The 20753-nt window shown below is 38.5% G+C and overlaps 2 protein-coding genes and 1 pseudogene across 6 annotated transcripts in view; 2 read left to right on the top strand and 1 right to left on the bottom strand.

The window, feature by feature from the left end:
* The window catches only part of MCF2L2 (MCF.2 cell line derived transforming sequence-like 2), a 337731-nt gene that overhangs the window by 161215 nt on the left and 155763 nt on the right, over nucleotides 1–20753 (bottom strand). For 4 of the 5 annotated variants that reach the window (XM_037839691.1, XM_037839680.1, XM_037839694.1 and 1 more), the window contains 2 exons: nucleotides 14710–14901; nucleotides 10515–10706 (listed from right to left, as the gene is read on the bottom strand). The exons of the other annotated variant lie outside the window; for it this stretch is intronic. In XM_037839691.1, coding sequence (XP_037695619.1) covers nucleotides 10515–10706; nucleotides 14710–14901 — 384 coding nt within the window. The remainder of the gene's footprint in view (nucleotides 1–10514; nucleotides 10707–14709; nucleotides 14902–20753) is intronic. 5 annotated transcript variants of the gene reach the window in all.
* LOC119510518 lies at nucleotides 12534–12627 on the top strand (annotated as a pseudogene).
* LOC119537179 (UDP-N-acetylglucosamine transporter-like) lies at nucleotides 17158–18331 on the top strand. Its single transcript, XM_037839742.1, has one exon. The coding sequence runs from the start codon at nucleotides 17300–17302 to the stop codon at nucleotides 18278–18280; it is 981 nt and encodes a 326-aa protein (XP_037695670.1). The 5' UTR covers nucleotides 17158–17299; the 3' UTR covers nucleotides 18281–18331.

Here is a 20753-nt window from a genome sequence, read left to right as displayed (position 1 = left end):
CTCACACCCTATACAACAATTAACTCAAAGTGGATCAAAGTCCTAAATATGAGACAGTACCATAAAACTCCTAGAAGATAATATAAAGAAACATTTTCAAGACTTAGTATTAGAAGGTTGCTTCTTAGACTGTATACCCAAAGCACAAGCAATGAAAGAAAAAAAGAGATAAATGGGAAGTCCTCAAAATCAAAAGCTTCTGTACTTCAAAGGAATTTGTCAAAAAGGTGAAGAAGCAGTCAACTCAACGGGAGAAAATATTTGGAACCCATGTATCTGAAAAGAGACTAATAACTTACATATATAAAGAAATCCTACAACTCAACGACAATAGTACAAGCAGCCCAATTATAAAATGGATAAAAGATATAAAAAGACACTTCTCTGAAGAGGAAATACAAATGGCTAAAAAACATATGAAAAAATGTTCATCATTATTAGCTATTAGAGAGATGCAAATCAAGACTACAATGAGATATCATCTCACACCAAGAAGAATGGCCACCATCCAACAAACAAGAAACTACAAATCCCGGAGAGGATGTGGAAAAATTGGAACTCTTATTCATTGCTGGTGGGAATGTATAATGGTATAGCTGCTCTGGAAGACAGTTTGGCGGTTTCTCAGAAAACTAGATAATGAATTACCCTATGATCCAGCAATTCCACTTCTCGGTATATACCCAGAAGATTTGAAAGCAGTGACATGAACAGACAGTTGCACACCGATGTTCATAGCAGCATTGTTCACACAATTGCCAAGGGACAGAAACAACCCAAGTGTCCTACAATAAAAGAATGGGTAAAAAAAATGTGGTATATACGTACGATGGAATACTAGGCAGCGGTAAGAAGCAACAAGGTCCTGAAACATATGGTAACAGGGATGAACCTTGACGATATAATTCTGAGTGAAATAAGTCAGACACAAAAGGAGAGATACTGTATGTTACCACTTCTATGAACTCTCTGAACAATGTAAAATCAATGTCTTATAATAGAGAATTTTGAGGACCTAGTGATAGACAGTAGCTTACTGAGAGGGAATAATAATCTAATATGTTCAGATATGTTAATAATGGTGTATTCAAAGGTGTGGTAATGGATAGTGGTGACAACTTAAGACTTAAGTCTTAATGGGATTATAAGTGTCAGAGGTATATTGAAGGTGAATAGGAGTAAGAGGGGTTGTTTAAAGGCATGTTTCCCACAGGTCAGCACCACAAATATAGATAGGTGCTTGCATGATATACTTCTAAGGTATGACACTGGCACAGAGAGTGGACAACAGAAGGGTACGTGGGAAAAATCTATACATTGCATACTAGGGACTATAATTAAAAGGAATATGATACTAGTATTACACAAATACTAGGGACAAATAATTGGGGGCTGACAAGAGCTGTGAGATGTTTTGGGTCATGAGAATTGTGTAAAATGGAGAGTGATGAGGATTGTATAACTGAGTGATAACAGTGTGAGATATGGATGGATTATTGTGGATCTAACATACGCTATGTGAACTTAGGAACCCCCTACTTTATAAGTCAGGCCCTCAATATTGAGACTTGCTCGGGTGAAACTTAGGCTGTAAAGAGAAGGCTGAGCCCACCTGTAATTATGCCTAGGAGTAACCTCCAGAGAATCTCTTTTGTTGCTCAAATATGGACTTTCTTTCTCTTAAGTCTAACTCTGCAAATAAATTCATCACCCTCCCCCCAACGTGGGACAGGACCCTCAAGATGAATGAGCCTTCCTGGCAACGTGGGACATGGATTCTGGGAATGAGCCTGACGCTGGCATTGAGGGATTCAGAATGCCTTTTTTTACCAAAAGCGGGAAAGGAAAGGCAACAAAATAAGGTTTTAGTGGCTAAGAGAGTTCAAATAGAGTTAAGAGGTTGTCCTGGGGGTTACTCCTATGCAAGCTTCACCTAGATATGTCAAAGGACCAAATATAATAAGCCCAAGTCAACAGTAGTCCTAAAAACTCTAAGAATACCCGGATCCGTATCTGAGACTCTATAAAAGTTTCACTCACTAAGTTTATTCGTCAGAAACTTAAATATTTCAGAGTGCTCCTATGCCAGCTAAGTCCCAAAACCCAGAGGCAATAGCCTCTTCAAGCACATCAACTAGATGTGTCCCCTTTGCTCACAAAGCTGACACCCCTTTTCAACATGAACAGGTTAGGGTGGTCACTGCCTACACATCCCTGAAGATCGGGAAAGTGATTAAGCTAGAGGAATGGGTAGCAACAGACAAGATGGAATTTAACAAAGGATTATGAATATGGAATCTTTATATAATTTTCTTTTTTTTAGTTGCTAGGGTATTAGAATAGTTAGAAGGGAAGAACTGAAATGACGGAACTGTAACCCATAACATCCTTTGAAATTTGTTCTATAGCTACTCGTTAAATTGTAATTTGAAAGCTATACCTTTTTGTATGTATGTTGGATTTCACAATAAGGAAATAATTGAAACTATGGTACTATAACTCATAATAACTTTAGAAATTCCCCATATATCTACTTGTTAAATCATACTTTGAAAGTTATTACCTTTTTGTACATATAATTCATAGTAAAGAAATAACTGAAACTGGAATTATAACCTGCAATATTCTTTGAAATTTGCTCTCTACTTGTTAAATTGTACTTGGAAAGTTATCACTTTTATGTATATATGTCATACTCTACAATAAAAAAAAAAAGCAATGAAAAAAGTATATTTCTTGTTGGACTTCGCCACCTGGATTATTCCTGATATTCTCACAAATGCTGAGGACTACCAATTTAGTAGGCTGAACCCTCAATCTTGGGGCTTGCCCTTATGAAGACTCTCTGCAAAGCAGCGTCTAAGTCTATCTCTAATTGTGCCAAAGAGTCTCCCCCAGAAAACCTCTTTGTTGCTCAGATATGGCCTCTCTCTCTAAGCCAACTTGGCAGGTGAACTCACTGCCCTCCCCACTACTTGGGACATGTCTCCCAGGGGTGTAAATCTCCCTGGCAACATGGGACATGACTCCAGGGGATGAGCCTGGAACTGTCATCATGGGATTGAGAAAATCTTCTTGACCAAAAGGGAGAAGTGAAATGAAACAAAATAAAGTTTCAGTGGCTGAGAGATTTCAAATGGAGTTGAGAGGTCATTCTGGAGGGAGGGCATTCTTATGTGCTATATAGATATCCCTTTTTAGTTTTTAGTGTACTGGAATAACTAGAAGGAAATACCTGAAACTGTCAAACTGCAACCCAGTAGCCTTGATACTTGAAGACGATTGTATAATTATGTGGCTTACATGGGGTGATTGTGTGATTGTGAAAACCTTGTGGCTCACAATCTTTTTATCCAGTACATGAACAGATGTATAGAAAAATGGGGGAAAAAATGAAAAAATGAAAAATAGGGTGGGATGAGAGGGATGGAATGCTTTGGGTGTTCTTTTTTACTTTTATTTTTATTTTTATTCTTATTTTTTCTCTTTTGGAGTAAGGAAAATTTTCAAAAATTGATTGTGGTGATGAATGCACAACTATATGATGCTACTGTGAACAGCTGATTGTACACTGTGGATGACTGTATGGTATGTGAATAGATCACAATAAAACTGAATTAAAAATATTTCTGTGTTTCTGTTCTGTGTGTGTGACTTACTTTCTATTTGTGTCTGTCTGCTTGTTCAATGCATATTTTCACACCTCTGGATGGTAACAGCAAATTAACCAAAATATTCTTAAAGAACTCTATTTGAATTGCTTAAAGATAAATCAGGGCATATATATAATATGGATATAGGTATATAAATTAGTACTCCTGGAATCCCAGAGAAAAAGGGAAGGAAAACCTTCTGGGTACCAGGATTCAAAGCCTTAGTACCTGTAATTACTGTAAACAAACCTGAACATTAGAAAGAAACCACCCCTGGAATTTCTGTAAGGCAGCAGAGAGCTGCCTCGGGAAAAGGCAAAAACCTTTTCCAATTGTCCAGGTCACAGCTTTAAATGAAATAGATCTAATAATTGGAAACAATTAAAAGAAGGGCATAGAACTCTCATCAATTCTAAGGCCACCGTAGGGGTCTTAAATCGCACTGCCCTTATTTAAAACTTTTGAAACCAATTTCAACAGGCCAGCCTCATTGTTTCTGTCTCATCTATCCCTGCCCCCAGGTCTTAACCAGCTAAGGCAGCTATGGGGGAAGGGTTGGGTGCAGAAAAATGCGGGAGGTGTGGGCTTAGTTTAGAATTCTTTCTACTGGGCCTGGAGATTAGAAACTGTAGGCACAGAAGAAATGCTGCGGAAAATGCCAAGTTTGTTCTGAAAGAATTTCCCAATAAAAGTGTGGAGTTTTATCCTCAAGTATGTGTAGGACAAAGACTGAGTGAACATGGAAAGTTGTAGAAAGTTTGTAACATTCACGTATCCAAATTAATAGGTTTTTACAGAGAAGAGAACTGCATTCTTAAAATTCCTCTTAAAAACTAGCCTAACTAGATAGGTTGCATAAACTGAGCAATGTACTTGGTAACAATGACATTTATATAAAATATAATAAAAATGAGTATATGCTGATGCTTCAAATAAATCCTATTTAAGGAATCAGTTGAGTTTAGTAAGAAATATAAAAGCGATTTCTGGAATCTTAATTACCTGGATTTCAAAGAATTTGGCTTCTTAATTGCTTTGCCATTTGTTTGTCACCCGTATGTGGAAGAATTTGGATTTGTAGTGGCTTTGTTAATGCCGGGCAGTATATTTTTGATGAGTATATTACATAATCACATCAGCAAGTGCATTCATGAATGGGGAAGACATAATTCTTGGCTTCAAGGATTAAAGCTACTTGTATTGTAGTTGGAATATACTTATACCAGGCCATAGTATGAGACAATAGTATTTAAAGAACCTGCAAATTAACTAAATAAGGGAGTAAAAATGCTGGAGAAATTCAGAAAAAAAAAAAGGCACTCTGATAAAGAATGACCTAGGGGAAGACCTCTTGTAAGACCTTTGAATAAGAGAGAAGCATTTGAATAGGGTTCTGAACCAGTTTTTTAAGAAGCCATAGCTTAATTTTGTAAACTAACATATTCCTGGTTTTATTTAGTACTTGGCAATAACATTGAGAAAAAGTTGAGTTTTTTCTGGATATAAACCCCTTAATTATTGAGGAACTGATTATATTTCAAACTTGGGCTCTTCAGACCTTTGAAGGTAGTGCTGGACTGGACTGAGAGATTTTAGTCATACTGTGAAGTAATCATATGTGTGCTGTCAGTAAAAAGTATATAAATACCTGGCTGCATTCCAAACCCAAGTACAAATTTTTTCTTCTTCCATTATTTTGTAGTGTCTCTGAGTCTCCTCTCCTCCATGACTACTGTTATTACAGGGTAATATGCATGGTCAAAGGGCTTTGTACATTTGTTATCAAATTTATTTCTAGTTGTATGCAGTCTGGATAAATAAAGACTATAGGTAGGATGGACAGTGTTTTTATTATTCGCCATGCTATGATGATCATATTTTCTGATTAAAGTGAATTTTGTTTGTTGTTGTAAAAGGTTTGTGAAAGTAAATTTTGTTTGTTGACCTGAATGGATATGGAAAGTTATAGAAGGTTTATGAAAGTGAATTTTGTTTATTATAATCAGTACTGACTAAAACTTGATAAGTTTGTCTAAGGAAGTATGGTTTGTCCTAAAAGTAAAATGGCTAATTTTAATATGTAAGACAAGACCTGAATAGATATGGAAAATTCTAGAAGGTTTGTGAAAGTGAATTCTGTCTGTCATAGTCTATGCTGACCAAAATCTCATAGGCTTATTTATAATATTTTTAAAAAGAGCTTTTGTATCAAACTGTGTATTCATATAAAACTGGAGTTCAATTTTCTCTCTGTGAAAATAATTTGGATTGTTGGTCTGCTATTAATGAAAGGTTATAAAATGTTTTTCTTAACCATCTGAGTAAACTTTGTCTTGAACACAAAGATTTTATATGATATCAGAATAGTATCTTTGTTGATGTTTGCTGACCTTATCATCCTTTTTCTCAGAAGACAAGTCTTCTCACTTTAAAGGAAAACTGTTACAAAGGATTTGTTCTTTCACCTTGTAAAAGTGAGGTGTTAAAATAGTTTAACACATCACATAGGAGGTGTTTGGGAAGTATTATAGTAATTAAAAGGGACTTTCTATCTTTCTGTTAGCTAAATTTGTATGGGTGAAATATTATTCATATATTTAGAGAGACTTGACAATATTCTCACTGTCTAACATATCTTGATACTGACCTGCATGATGTTAGACAACAGTATGATGTTGTTAGTCATGGCTTTAGTTATTCTTAGAAAAAGGTTACAGATCATGGAAATAACCAAATTTACTTGTCAATTACACTACTTTGCTCCAATGCTTCTCGAAAAGTATATGTTATCAGTGTAAGTCAGAACTTCATCTGCAACAAAAAGGGACTTTAAAAAAGTAAAACAAGTATGTAAATTACCTTCTACCTGTTAATTAACATAAACCTGATAAATATGTAAAGGTGAGACAGGACAAAACTTCTGCTTTGGTTTGTGGTTGACGACCTCAATGTAAATTGACTGTCAAATGTTTTTATTTCTGAATATAGCTTCATTTAGAAAAGCTATAAGAAAATTAGGGCCTATATTGCAACTCTTACAGCAGTCATTGGTCATATTTACTCCTGGGCTTTAACTGAACTGTTATTTCTAAATTCTGAGATGATTTGCTCTTTGTGTATAACCTGGTAGTTCCCTGGAACTTTGGGTATCTGTGTGACACCTGAGACTCAGAATTAGAGTTCTCCAGCTCTGAAAGTCAGCATTACTCCTTACAGCAACTGTTAAAGAAGCTAAAAAAGAGATCAGACTTCAGTTAGTGATGTGAATGAAGCTTATCTGGTCAGGACAAAGGTAAATCAGAATACATGGTAAAAGATGACATTGTCTGTATTTTAAGACTTTTAACTTCTGTATTAAGACCAAAGGAAGAGATGTTTATTTTGTCCAAAATTTAAATTTTCTGTAGCACACTATCTAATTTAACCTGTTTGGTCCGTTTATTTAAACAATCTAATTCACCTTTATTTGACATGGAATGTAGAACATGGAATAAAATCTTGATATTCTGTACAGGTTAACGTAATACACTGATGCATTTCAGAGTATTTTGGGTAGAAAATGAAAAAGTATTTGCAAAGTCCCTTGAGGGACTGGAGAAAAATGTGGAATTATTAAATCTCCCCATCATGGGAATTCCTGCTATTCTCTTAAGCAATAGGGGCTCCCAACTTAATAAGCCAAGACCTTGATCTTGAAGCATGCCCTTGTGAAACTTATTTCTGTAATGGCAAAGCTAATTATACTTATAATCAATGCCTAAGAGTCACCCCCAGAGAACCTCTTTTGTTGCTCAGATGTGGCCTCTCTAAGCCAAACTCTGCAAATAAACTCATTATCTTCCCCCCCAACAAGGGATATGACTTCCAGAGGTGTAAGTCTCCTTGGTAGCATGGTACATGACTCCCTGGGAAGAACCTGGGCCTGGCATCATGGGATTGGTTGACCAAAGAGGGGAAAAGAAATAAACAAAATAAAGTTTCAGTGGCTAAGAGATTTCAAATACAGTCAACAGGTCATTCTGGAGGTTACTCTTATGCAAGTTTCAGCCGGATATTGCAAACTGCCACAGTATGCCAAGCCCCAGTCAGCCATGTTCCTGAAAATCCTAAAGAATACCCTGGGCTCTATATAAGACTCTTTAAAATTTTACTTAAGTTTATTTTTCAGAGACTTGTAACCTCTGGATTGTTCCTATGCCAGATGAGCGCTGAAACACAGAAGTACCAGTCTCTCCAAGAACATCAACCAGTTTCATTCCTCTATCCCATAATGTCAACATCCCTTTTCAGCATAAAGAAGTTACAACAGTTGTCACCCAGATATCCCTCAAGATTGAGAGAATGATCAAATGAGAGGGAGGAGCTGTAACTAAGAAGTTAGGATTTAGAGGATAAGTATGATTACTGGATGTGATGGTTAGGTTTATGTGTCAACTTGGCAAGATGGTGGTGTCCAGGTGTCTAGTTAAGCAAGCACTGGCCTGTTACTGCAAGGACATTTGTAGCTGCTTAATAAACCAGAAGGCTGGTTTATTAAATCATCATCAATTGACTGCACCTGTGACTGATTACATCAGTAAAGGGCGTGTTTTCCGCAATGAGAGAATTCAATCAGCTGGATTTAATCCAATCAGTTGGAGATCTCCAAGGAAGAAAGAGAGAGGACCTTCACTTCTTCTTTGGCTAGTCAGCAAAGCATTTCCTGAGGAGTTCATCGAATACCTTCATTGGAGTTGACAGATAGCTGCTTGCCCTACGGAATTTGGACTCGTGCATCCCCACAGTTGCATGAGACACTTCCACAAAATATGATATTTACAGATATCTCTTGTTGGTTCTGTTTCCCTAGAGAACCCTAACTAATACAGCTTGGTACCAGGAGTGGTTCTTGAGAAACAGAATCTTAAAATGGGCTTTTACATTTGGTTTTCCACTTTGATTAGATTCAAAGGCACTAATGACTCCATTTCCAATAATCAAGATGGCACTTACAGCCCATGGCATGAGATGGCAATGGAGAAATGCAAAATATCACAATTTGACTCTCCTAATCGTACTTTTGTATGAAGCAAGGCTCTGGGTGACAGTGTTTTTGACACCTTAACAGTTTTGTGGAGTTAAGAGATACAATGATGTCGACTGGTTGCTCTTGGATACACTGGATAAAGTTACAAGAGAAAGGGATGAGCTAAAGGCTTCAAATTTGAAACTTAAGCACTGTATGACAGATGTAAAGGTTTCTATGTATGTCCTGGAAGAAAATCTTATTTCCTGTGGGTGCAGACTTGATATTTCTGAAAATCAAACCCAGAGTTTTATTGTGTGAGTAGCAGATTTACAACATAAACTAAAATCTCAACCTCATGGAGTGTCTGCTGTTAAAGTAAAGGCACTGATTGGAAAAGAATGGAATCTCGAAACCTGGGGTGGGGACATATGGATTGATAATAATGGCAGTGAGGACATTGGAACCCTGGATTCTGCTGACTCTTTGTTAGATTTACCTGTAGTGGTCTGTCCTGAGGAAACTGCCTTCCCCCTTCCCCCCACCTCCAGTCTTCCCTGAGGAGACAGCTACCCAACCTCCAGCCTGCTTTGAAGAAACAGCTTCCTGACCTCCAATCTGCCCTGAGGAGCCTGCCATCCAACCTCCACCTAAAGAGATTAACCCTTCAGTGCCTGCTAATCCTGTAATCACCTCCCCTGAGGAAGCAGCCCTTACTCCTCTGTCTGGAGAGATAAATCCTGTTTCATGAGATGAAACTGCAACAGAATGTCCTAAGGTAAATGGCTTGAGGGATACTTCTAATTCTTTTCATGACCCACCCCCACCACCAGTCTTTGCTTCAAGACCCATAACTAGACTAAAGTCCCAACAGGGCCCAAAGGGTGAAGTACAAAGTGTGACCCATGAGGAAGTACACTAAACTCCAAAAGAACTGCATGAGTTTTCCAATTTATATAGACAGAGAATCAGAGAATATGTGTAGTGATGGATATTAAGGGTATGGGATAATGATGGAAGGAATATAACGTTGGATCAGGCTGAATTTATTGATATGGGCCCACTAAGCAGAGATTCTGCATTCAGTGTTGTAGCTCGAGGAGTTAGAAAGGGGGTTAACAGTTTGTTTGGATGGTTGGCTAAAACATGGATCAAAAGGTGTTCGATATTATCTGAGTTTGAAATGCCAGATATTATTATACAGATATTCCTTTTTTAATTTCTGGTATATTTGAGTAGATAGAGGGAAATACCTGAAATCTCTGAACTGTAATCCAGCTGCCTTGAACTCTGATAATGATTGATATATATAGCCTTTATGCTGTGATCGTGTGATTGTAAAAACCTTGGGACTGACCCTCACTTATACCCTTCATCCAGTTTTTCAACTTTAGAGTCTTATGATCACTAAAGAAAGCCCCTAATGTTTATTAATGAAAAGCCCTGAGTCAGCACAGGACTAACGCACCCCAGTTCCAAATCATCTCTAACCTCCTCATCTCGAGCCATTGTGCTCATTATCCTAAAACATGCCCATCTTTTGGTACTATAAAACCATCAGAGTTACTGCAGTTCAGGGAGACTGATTTTTAGGCCAAAAGGCCATCTAATCTCCTGCTTCATGCCTAGCAATAAAGTCTTTCTCTCTTTGAAGCCCCAGTTTCTCAGGAATTGGTCATTTGAGTGCATTGGGTAGAGAACTTACTGCTTTTGATTGGCATCAAAGTGGGCACCTGATGGCTCAAGAAATGATTAACTTGCTTAGAACATCATATATGGACTTGCTTAGAGAACAGGTAAAGTCCCCTACACATCACTTTCCCAATCAAAAAGTCAAAACAACCCAGAAACATTACCTTTACATCAAGGGTGAGTATCAACTCAAACTGGTTGTAAAACTCCTTGCGGCTGGGCAATTGGTACTCGTTGGCTGTGCCCAGGAATGTGCTGATGTCATTCAAAGCAATGTCAACCCCCTCTCGTGACTGGCACTTGTCTACAGCTTGGGAGGCCAAGAGGTAGATTCCTGCTTCACACCACTGGTTTACCTTTCAAAGAGAAACACAGTGCCATGTGCAGTTAACCTGACTATAACTGACAGCTACTACAATCCTCAGGAGGTCTGAGCTCATCAAGGGTTTACAAGGATCTGAGACAAGGGGAAATTCTCATGGGACAGTATAAAGACCAGGGGCCTAACCACTATAAATAAAACTATGCAGAGGACAAGCCCTGTAGTGTAATAAAAAACCAGTCTGGTCTTTGTCCACAGTTCCTGGGAGGTAACATCTAAACCTTTGGAATTTCCCATGGTAGGAGTGTCTTTTATTATTTGTGGTTGTCATCCCCCACCCCATACACACACCTGATAGTTCATATGCTAAGGAGATGACAGGGTAGGGCCAGCCTCACAGATAGTCTTAGAGGGAGTGGGGGGCTGGCCACACTAGAAAGACCAGCCATGTAATTAGGGGGTTGGGGCTTTAAGCCAGGTCATATCAGTCCCACCTTGGAGACCTCTGTGAGGGGAGGGGGGAGGGGGGCTGGAAATTGAGTTCAATCACGTGGGCATTGGTTCTACCAATCATACCCATGTAATGGAACCCCATGTAAACTCTGGAGACTCGAAGCTGGAGTGAGCTTCCAGGATTGATAAGATACATCCATGTGCTGGGAGGGTCCATGTGGAAAGGACAGGGAGGCTTGCATTTGAGACCCTCCCATAACTCTTCCTATGCATCTCTTCTTTTGGTTTCTTCTTCTTTGCATCCTTTTACTTTAAAAAATATAACCGTAAGTATGGCATTTTCAGTGGGTTTTATGAGTCATCCCAGTGAATTACGGAAGACAAGGAGGTGGTGGTAACCCCTAGATTGGTAGCCAATTGGCCAGAAGTGCAGGTGGCCTGAGAACCCCCAGGCTGCAGGCTGGTGTCTGATGTGCAGGCAGTCTGGTGGAGGCTTGCCCTCAACTATGGAGTCTGGCCTCAATCCAGGAAAAGTCAGAGTTGAATTGATTCGTGTTGCAGTTGCTGGCAGAAGTTTTTGCAATCCATGTAATCCCAAACCAATTTTACCTGGGACATCATAAATTTGAGGGGTCTAACCACTGTCAATGAAACTACAAGGTGGACAAGCCCAAGCTAGTTTACATCTGCCTACCTCTTAAGGAAGTCCCTCAGCCAGTAAAATGAGTAGTATAAACATTCTTCTCTTTTCTACCAACAGTGATTGCTGCATCCCCAGGGGAAGAGAATTCAGTTATTTCTAAGGCTGGCCTAATGTTAGACAAATGTAACCAAAGACTCTGGGTTTACCTGCTTGGCCACTTGTCTTGCACTTTTAACAGGTAACTAGAGGACAGGGTGATTGATAAGGCATTAAACTGGTCCCTACCTTCCTTCCCGGGCAAGGGAATGAGTCTTTCATCAGAAAATTACTTTCCTCTTTGGATTCCCAGGCTGTCAACATTTGCATTGATTGGCTTTTGTAAAGGTTTGTAATTCAGAATAGCAATAGTCGAACCTTCTCAGGGATGAAATTAGGTGATGAACTCTAACAAAAAAACTTTTTAAAAGATTTGTATTCTTTTTACTTTTGTGAACCCCACTTCTAAGGTATGGTACCCTTGAGCTGCCTGGATATTTATAATGAAAAGATGCTTCCAGTACAAGAACATGTGCATTTTCATTTACCACATGACCTGAAAAGTTGTCAAAAAACATGCCAAGATAATGAAAATGTTCAAAAATTAATTTTGGTGAAGAACGCACAACTATATAATGGTACTGTGAACAACTGATTGCATGCTTTGTATGACTGCATGGTATGTGAATATATCTCAATAAAACTGAATTTAAAAAAAAAATATCAAGAATGCTAGCTTTGGCAGCACATATACTAAAACTGGAGATTAGCATGGTCCCTGCTCAAGGATGAAATGCAAATTTGTGAAGCATCCCATATTTTTTCTTGAGTTGAAAAGAATTAAATATGAGTAAAAGTGTGAGGATGGAGTAGAGAAAGGGCCTTTCCAAAGCTGAGCCCAGCTCTATATGACGAGGTACAGTGATAACGGTTAAGAGCATAGACTTGGAGCCGGACTGCCTAGTTTGAGTCCATCTCTATTACGTATCACCTAGGAAACCTTGGGCAAGCTATTTAAACTCTCTTAATATCTAAAAATATGTAATAACAGTATCTCATAAAGTTGTGAGCATTAAATGGGCTAATCATGTGAAATAGTTAGAACAGCATTTGGCTTGATACATTCTCAATAAATATTATGATCCTGGCACCCAAATGTTGTCATTTTGCAAGACGTCTTGTTATATCAAGATATATTATGGGTTTCCATAGCTTGTTCTTTCAATAAAATTGCTAATGCTTTCTTAAATAAACAAAAAAACATACCAAGAAAAAAGATCAAAAGGGAACACTTCAAAATGATTATCCCTAAGTGGGAAGATTACAGGTAACCACAATTTTTTGTTTTTATCTTTTTTCCTAAATCATCTACAATGAATATGTACTACTTTTAGAATAATAACAAAAGTAATAAAGACACTTAAAAATTAATAATTGCCATTGCATGGGGATTGGGGAGGATGTATGTGTTGGTGTCCATGAATGACTTTTTTCTTCCTCCTTCCTACATTGTTAAAATTTTAAAATAATGTGAAATCCTGCTTTGATATATACTGGTACTGTGAAAACTTTCTCTTTGAAGATCATGCCTAGATCTGAGAAAATATTAAGTGGAGGGGATCTTCTGCAAAGTCATGGCTACTTGCTTTCCTAGATGCACACACACATACACACACACAGAGCATACTGCGACTGTAGGGCTATTATCTCGGGAGCAGAAATGGAGTGAGGAAAACAGCAAGTGATCATGCAGAGAGCTCAGCATACAGGGCAGGGTGTTTAGCCTCTTCCAAGCCATTTGCTTCTGGAACAGCTGTATTTCACTGACATTAAGACCCCTTTGGCAGTGGGATGATGCAAACAGCCTGGGTGTGTGGGTGCCGCCAACTACATGTGAGAGAAACAGCTGTGGGAACAGAGCCTGCTGACTTCATGGCTTAGAGGCACATGCTGCCCAGGAACAGCTGACAGGGAAGACTCACAGTCACTGCCCCTGCTGAATGGAACCCGCCTTAGAGATCACTGACAAGGGTGCCAGGGTCTGTACACACTCCGCCTTGTGAGGCCCTATGCACACAGCATGGCTGCCTAACCTAAGGAGACTGGGCTTTGGGATGTGGCAGTCCTGACTTCAAATCTGGCATCCCCTGTTTGCCTCATGTGTGGTCTTGGGCAATCACTTATCCCAAGGTTTATTGGTGTAATCCCTGGACCACTGGCACCAAAATCACCCGGGCACTTGGCAAAAAAAAAAAAAAAATCCCAGGCCTACTGGATCTGAATCTCTGGGATAGTGCATTAGGGAATCTGCAGTTATAACAAGTTCAACAGGTGATTCTCATGTACTAAATTTTGAGTACACTGATTTAACCACTAAATATCAGTTTCCTCCCCAGCAAAATGTGGACACTAATACTTTCCTCACAGGTTGCATTAAGGTTAAATAGATGACATAATTAAAGCCCCTTGAAGGAACACAGTAGGTGCTCAATAAATGATAGGTGTTCAATAAATGACTAATAATGGTCATTATTACTTAAACTTCTTCAGAAAGGATTCACAATTTGTTGCCTTTATATAAGGGAAGCAGTTTGCAAATATAGGTCTTGGTTTGTTGCACTCCTGAAGGGGAATCAAGAAGTGTCTCACAGTGCCAGGCCAAAACCGACTCTTTAAGTATGGATCCACAGAGGGAAGTGGACTTTAGTTAATTCTAATGGGTGTACAGTGGGATAGCTGAGACACTTTTTACCTTTAATACCCCTATTACCTAGAATTTGCAGTTTTTATTGCTTTTTGAGCACTTTTTTCATATAAAATACTTTATACTCTCAGCCAGAGAGGGAAGGGCAAGGAGGATTAAGAAGTCTTGCAGAGCTCATGTTCACAGCTTTGTTTTGCTCACCTTGTCAAGCTGTCTATGGAATTCCAAAGACTTTCCTAAAATGTCACATTTTTTCTTGTTTGCATTGATGAAGTCGTCACGAAGATGCCTGAGCTCCACACACCTGGGCCTGATGGAGTCCACTGCATAGTGGTGACTTTGGATGAGCTGGTCGCCAACAAGGGCAAGTAGCTGAGCCTTTTCCAAGGGCTCCTGTGAAATGAACATCCACAACCAAGCATCAGAAGCCAGGTCATCATGAGGCTGACTTAACTGGGCATATTTGCCTGGTACCGTGTGCTCCAAACCTGGAGGGAGACTTGAGAGATGCTGATTCAGGTCTTAGGCTGAGAGTCTGAGGCTGGGGATCTGGGTAAGTTCTGGTCCAAGGTTCCCAGGAAGTCTAGCCTAGGCCAGGGTCATCTGCACTCGGAAGAACAGCAACTCATTCATTCAAATATTTGTTGAATTCTGGGCTAGGCACTGAGGATATAGTGTCAGCAAGCCGGGTATTTTTAGTCAAATGGAGAACTCAGATGTTAAATAAGTTACACAAATAAGTAAATTACTACAACTGTAATAAGTTCTAGGGCAAGAAAAGCAGAGAGTGATGTAGTGCACATAATGAGAGACTCTAAATTTACCTTTCAATGAAAGGGAAAAGGAAGAGGGACAGACCCGGGCCCTGAGGTGATTGGGGGTGAGCTAAAGTTGAGAACACGGTAAAGATCTGGTTTGGGAAACTCTATGGGGTGCTTAAGACTTAAGAAATATGCTTATATAAACCCCTTCCCCCAATCCCCAGGGCCCCTGTCTGCTCTTACCTCATGTGCCCCGACAACCATGTCTCCTACCTCTCTCTGCATGGCTCACTCTGGTCTAACTACATGTGCCAGGCTTTTCTGTTTTGAATTAATTAACTCATTCATTCAAAACATATTGCTGAATACCTACCATGTGCCAAGCACTGTCCTGGATGCTGGGAGTTCAGTGGGAAACAAAGCTGGCAAAAATCCCTGCCCTCATGAAGTTCACATTTTAGTGGGTGACACAGGTAATAAACAATTAAATTAAGTAGTTATATAATATCTTAGATAGAGACGAGTACTATGGAGAAAAATAAAACAGGGAGGAAGGCAGAGAATGCTGGTGGAGGGGTTGCTATTTCAAATAGGGTGGTGAGAGAGGGTCTCACTGAGAAGGTGTATCTGAGCTGAGAGGGTCTCACTGAGAAGGTGTATCTGAGCTGTACAGGTAAGTGTTAACATAGCAAGACAGACTGCTATCCTTAGAAACCTGCTTGCAAGCTTGGCCCTTGGCTAGTGTCTAGGAACTTAGATTTCAGGAGGGTTCCCACCATTTCCTAAATGATACCAGTGGCTCATTGTACCTAAACTGTCTGTGAAAACATAAGATTTATGTTGAACACCTGTTTTCCTTTGGGGAATCTGGAATACAGGTACATACCAGGCCAAGGGTGCCTATGTAACTAGCCCCCAATAAAAACCCTGGGCACTACATCTCTAATGAGCTTCCCTGGTAGCCAACATTTCATCATGTTGTCACAATTCATTGTCGGGGAAACTAAGTGCATCCTGTGTGACTCTACTGGGAGAGGACTCTGATGCCTGCACCTGGTTTCCGCCAGACTTCACCCCACACACCTTTTTCCTTTGCTGGGTTTCTCTGTACCCTTTCATTGTAATAAATCATAGCCATGAATACAACTCTATTCTGAATCCTGTGAGTCCTCCTAGCGAATCTTCAAAACTAGGGGTTGTCTTGGAAACTCCTGACACATGAGCCAAGACCCAAAGTGAGGGAGAAAGCCATGCAGCACCTGGCTGCAAGGTGGGAGCTTGTTTGGTATGTTCCAGTAGCAGTGAGGAGGCCAGTGTAGCTGGAGCAAAGGGAGCATGTGGGAAAGGAGCAGGAGTCACAATTGGCAAGGAAAGAGGGGGATCGTGTTAGGGAGGCCTGGTTGCCATTGCTAGCCCCTTTGCCTTTTACTCATTGTGATCTAGGAAGCCACTGGAGGGTTTTTAGGAGAGATCTATTTTTAAAAGGATCGCTCAGGCTGTGGTGTTGAGAATGGTAGAGAAAAGGGGAAAGCAGAGACCAGTTAGGGGGCTACTGAAGTAATCCAGGTATAAGTTGTGGCTTAACCAAGGCTGGTAACCAACCTGGTCCCTGCTGCAGGGCTCCTCCCTGGGACGCTCCCCTCTTGGTCCTCTCACTGCAGGCTCCTTCTTATCATTCAGGTCCAAGTTCCTGTTCACCTCCTCACAAGGTCTTCCCTGACCACTGTGTCTAATACAGCTACTCCCAACCCACACCCAGGCTTTCTCTCTTGCTTTAATTTTTTATTTTTTAATAGCGTTTATCTCTGAAAGTGTCTTCTTTGCTTCAAGTTTGATTCTGCCGTCTTCCACCCACTTGCACCAAAATATAAGATCCGTGAGAGGCGGCGGCGGGAGCGGGCGGCGCTGCCGGTCAGCGGTTGCGGGGGACCCGGCGGGCTCGGCAGTCTGGGGCGCCCCGCGGAGCTGAGCCGCGGTTCCCAGTGCGCGCAGCCAGCCCAGCTGTTCGAGAGGCAAATGAAGATAAGACAATGTCCGCCAACCTAAAATACCTTTCCTTGGGAATTTTGGTCTTTCAGACTACCAGTTTGGTTCTAACAATGCGTTATTCTAGGACTTTAAAAGAGGAGGGACCTCGTTATCTATCTTCTACTGCAGTGGTTATTGCTGAACTTTTGAAGATAATGGCCTGCATTTTACTAGTCTACAAAGACAGCAAATGTAGTCTAAGAGCGCTGAATCGAGTACTACATGATGAAATTCTTAATAAACCCATGGAGATGCTTAAACTTGCTATTCCATCAGGAATATATACTCTTCAGAATAATTTACTCTATGTGGCACTGTCAAATCTAGATGCAGCTACTTATCAGGTCACGTATCAGTTGAAAATTCTTACAACGGCATTATTTCCTGTGTCTATGCTTGGTAAAAAATTAGATGTGTACCAGTGGTTGTCCCTAGTAATTCTGATGACAGGAGTTGCTTTTGTTCAGTGGCCTTCAGATTCACAAGAACTTGATTCTAAGGAACTCTCAGCTGGCTCTCAATTTGTAGGACTCATGGCAGTTCTTACAGCGTGTTTTTCAAGTGGCTTTGCTGGAGTTTACTTTGAGAAAATTTTAAAAGAAACCAAGCAATCTGTGTGGATAAGAAACATTCAGCTTGGTTTCTTTGGGAGTATATTTGGATTAATGGGTGTATACGTTTATGATGGAGAATTGGTATCAAAGAATGGATTTTTTCAGGGATATAATAGACTGACCTGGATAGTAGTTGTTCTTCAGGCACTTGGAGGACTTGTAATAGCTGCTGTTATTAAGTATGCAGATAATATTTTAAAAGGATTTGCAACTTCATTATCCTTAATATTATCAACACTGATATCCTATTTTTGGCTACAAGATTTTGTGCCAACCAGTGTCTTTTTCCTTGGAGCCATCCTTGTAATAACAGCTACTTTCCTATATGGTTATGATCCTAAACCTACAGGAAATCCCACTAAAGCATAGTAGTTTACTATCTTAAACTGGTTTTTCAAGATGGTGCACTAGAAATCTCAACATTAATCCTGCACAGAGGACTTCATACAGATTATGTGAAGATATGCTGAATCTGATTATATTGTTCACATGGTCTGAAATTTTATATAAAAGTTTAAGGAAAAAACATGTATATGTGTATTAAAAAAATACCTATTGCATCTAGAAATTAAAACTTGAAAGTATTTCCAGGGGTTAGAATACTTTAATTAGAGAAAAGTCGAAATCTGAATTTAAAAAGATTTTACCTTTTTGATTGCTGCAGAAATGTCCTATGCACTCTTTGCAAAAGCACACAAATGTCAGGTATCAATTTTTGCAAATCAGATAAATTTAATCTTATTAAATGTTTTTTTATCTTACTCTTGTTGTACAGATATATCAAATCACACAGAATATTCAAAGTCTGAAAACTGTAATTACACATAAAGCTTTGAAGAATTAGAAGTATATATGATTTGAAAAAACATTTTCACATGTCTAAGATTTTTATATTTATATAAAAGATCACTAAACAAAGGATTGCTAAATGTTACTTGTTAAATTACATAAAAATTGATAAAGTAACATTCTAGTTTAACTTATCAGAGAATAAAATTCATATTTAAATTTAATGTAGAGAGATACAAACATCTATTTCTCTATATATGTTTTAAGACCTTCTAGTGCTTCAAACCACTGAAAGCAATTCAGTTGCTTCTGTGCTAGATAGGAGCCAATGACTTTTACACTAATGGAATTTTGCCCTTAATCTCCTAATTGTATTTTTTTTCTGTAAATCAGATAAATTTAACATTAAATTAAATTTGTATATGTATTAATTTCCATTAAAGTTTTAAAATGTAACTTAAAGGACTAAATGCTCACTTAATGATTTAAATAAAATTTTTGTTATCTATAAAATCTCCATTTGGAGAATTTTGGAGTATTAAGCCTATATTGTACACAAGTAGGACATTTTAAATGAAAATTTGGCTCATTGATCTCTAAAAACTTCCTTTAATTCTACAGCTATTAACAATAACAAAAATAGTATAATGTTTGTGAGTTGAGACCAAGATGACTTTTCTTGGAGACATTCCAGGTTGCCATGGTATTACATTATTTTAAATGATACAATACCTTTAATTTCAAGGCTTCTCAGGAGAACTTTTGAGACTTCTCATAAAGCCAGTTCCCCCCAGAAATGCTCTTATCACATGTCTAGGAGGGGCTGATGAATCCTGAGTTTCCTTTCTGTAGCTCAACAAGAGCTGCTGGGAAGAAGCCACCACTCTGCTTTAAAATAGTGGTTTCTTTTAAATAGTTTGATTAACACTGGAGTTGAGGTTGTAAATTATAAATTATTTAATAAGTTAGTTAATGGGAAAGAAAATATATCAGAAATGGGAAGATGAATTAGTGGGCAAAAATGCTTTCTAAAATTGGAATATAGGTTTAAATTTAATTGTTGAGTACAGGTAGAATTACTTATTAAGTATAAAGAATATTTTGATTTATGTTTTCATTTATACTGTATATATTTTTAAAGTCTCCTACTAGATATTAAAACTGTAAAAATAGAATTTGGCTCAAAAATATTATGTTACAAACTGTTGGGTACTCTTGGCTAATTAGAACGGTCTATGTTACCTTGCTGATGAAAACCTAGCCTCTACAGGATGCATGCTAATCTATTTTATCCAGAATTTTAGTGTTTAAAATCACAGAACATTTTAAATCAATTTAATGGTGATTCCAATTTGGCAACAAGTAAATTTTCTGGTTGCCAGACTTAAAATTTTCAATGATAACCAACTAGAGTATTTGTTTAATAACTTTTACCACATTTAAAGCATGGTATTTTTAGACTGCAACAAACTCAGACTTTTATATCTTATTACCTACTTTAAATGCCATGTAAAATCTAAATCTACAAGTGCATAGAATTTGCAACTAAATATAAGGATTTTCATTCAGCCACATCGAAATACTGCTTGGTTGCTTATGTATTAATTCAGTGCATATTCACAATTAATTAATTCAGTTTTAGTCTGCCCCTATTTTAACACTTCAAAAACTGAGGCAAGTAAATCATTGGATATTATACATGCAAGTTACGGTGATAAATAATACATATTTAGGTGTCCAAAATAACAGGATTCCTAACAAAGTTTATAAAAATCAATGTGAGAAAGGACAAAATATTTTAAAGTATATTTTCAAAGCAAATTTTTATCAGGCATAATTTAAAATTTGCTTTTCTAGTAGGTTCGAAAATGTTTGTTATTAAAGATTGGGCTGTGTAGTTCATAATTGTTAACTCATGAAAAAATAAATATATTTGGGAAGGTAGACCTGTGGCCTGAATCATGTCATAATACAATGATGCCATTTTCTTATGTGTATGGTGTGTCTTAATGACCTTTTGACCTCCAAAGGCCTTACTGTATCAATCTTTTAT

This window comes from Choloepus didactylus, chromosome 1 (genome assembly GCF_015220235.1).
Source record: "Choloepus didactylus isolate mChoDid1 chromosome 1, mChoDid1.pri, whole genome shotgun sequence".
Taxonomy (NCBI): domain Eukaryota; kingdom Metazoa; phylum Chordata; class Mammalia; order Pilosa; family Megalonychidae; genus Choloepus; species Choloepus didactylus.
This window is presented reverse-complemented; position numbering and strand designations above follow the sequence as displayed.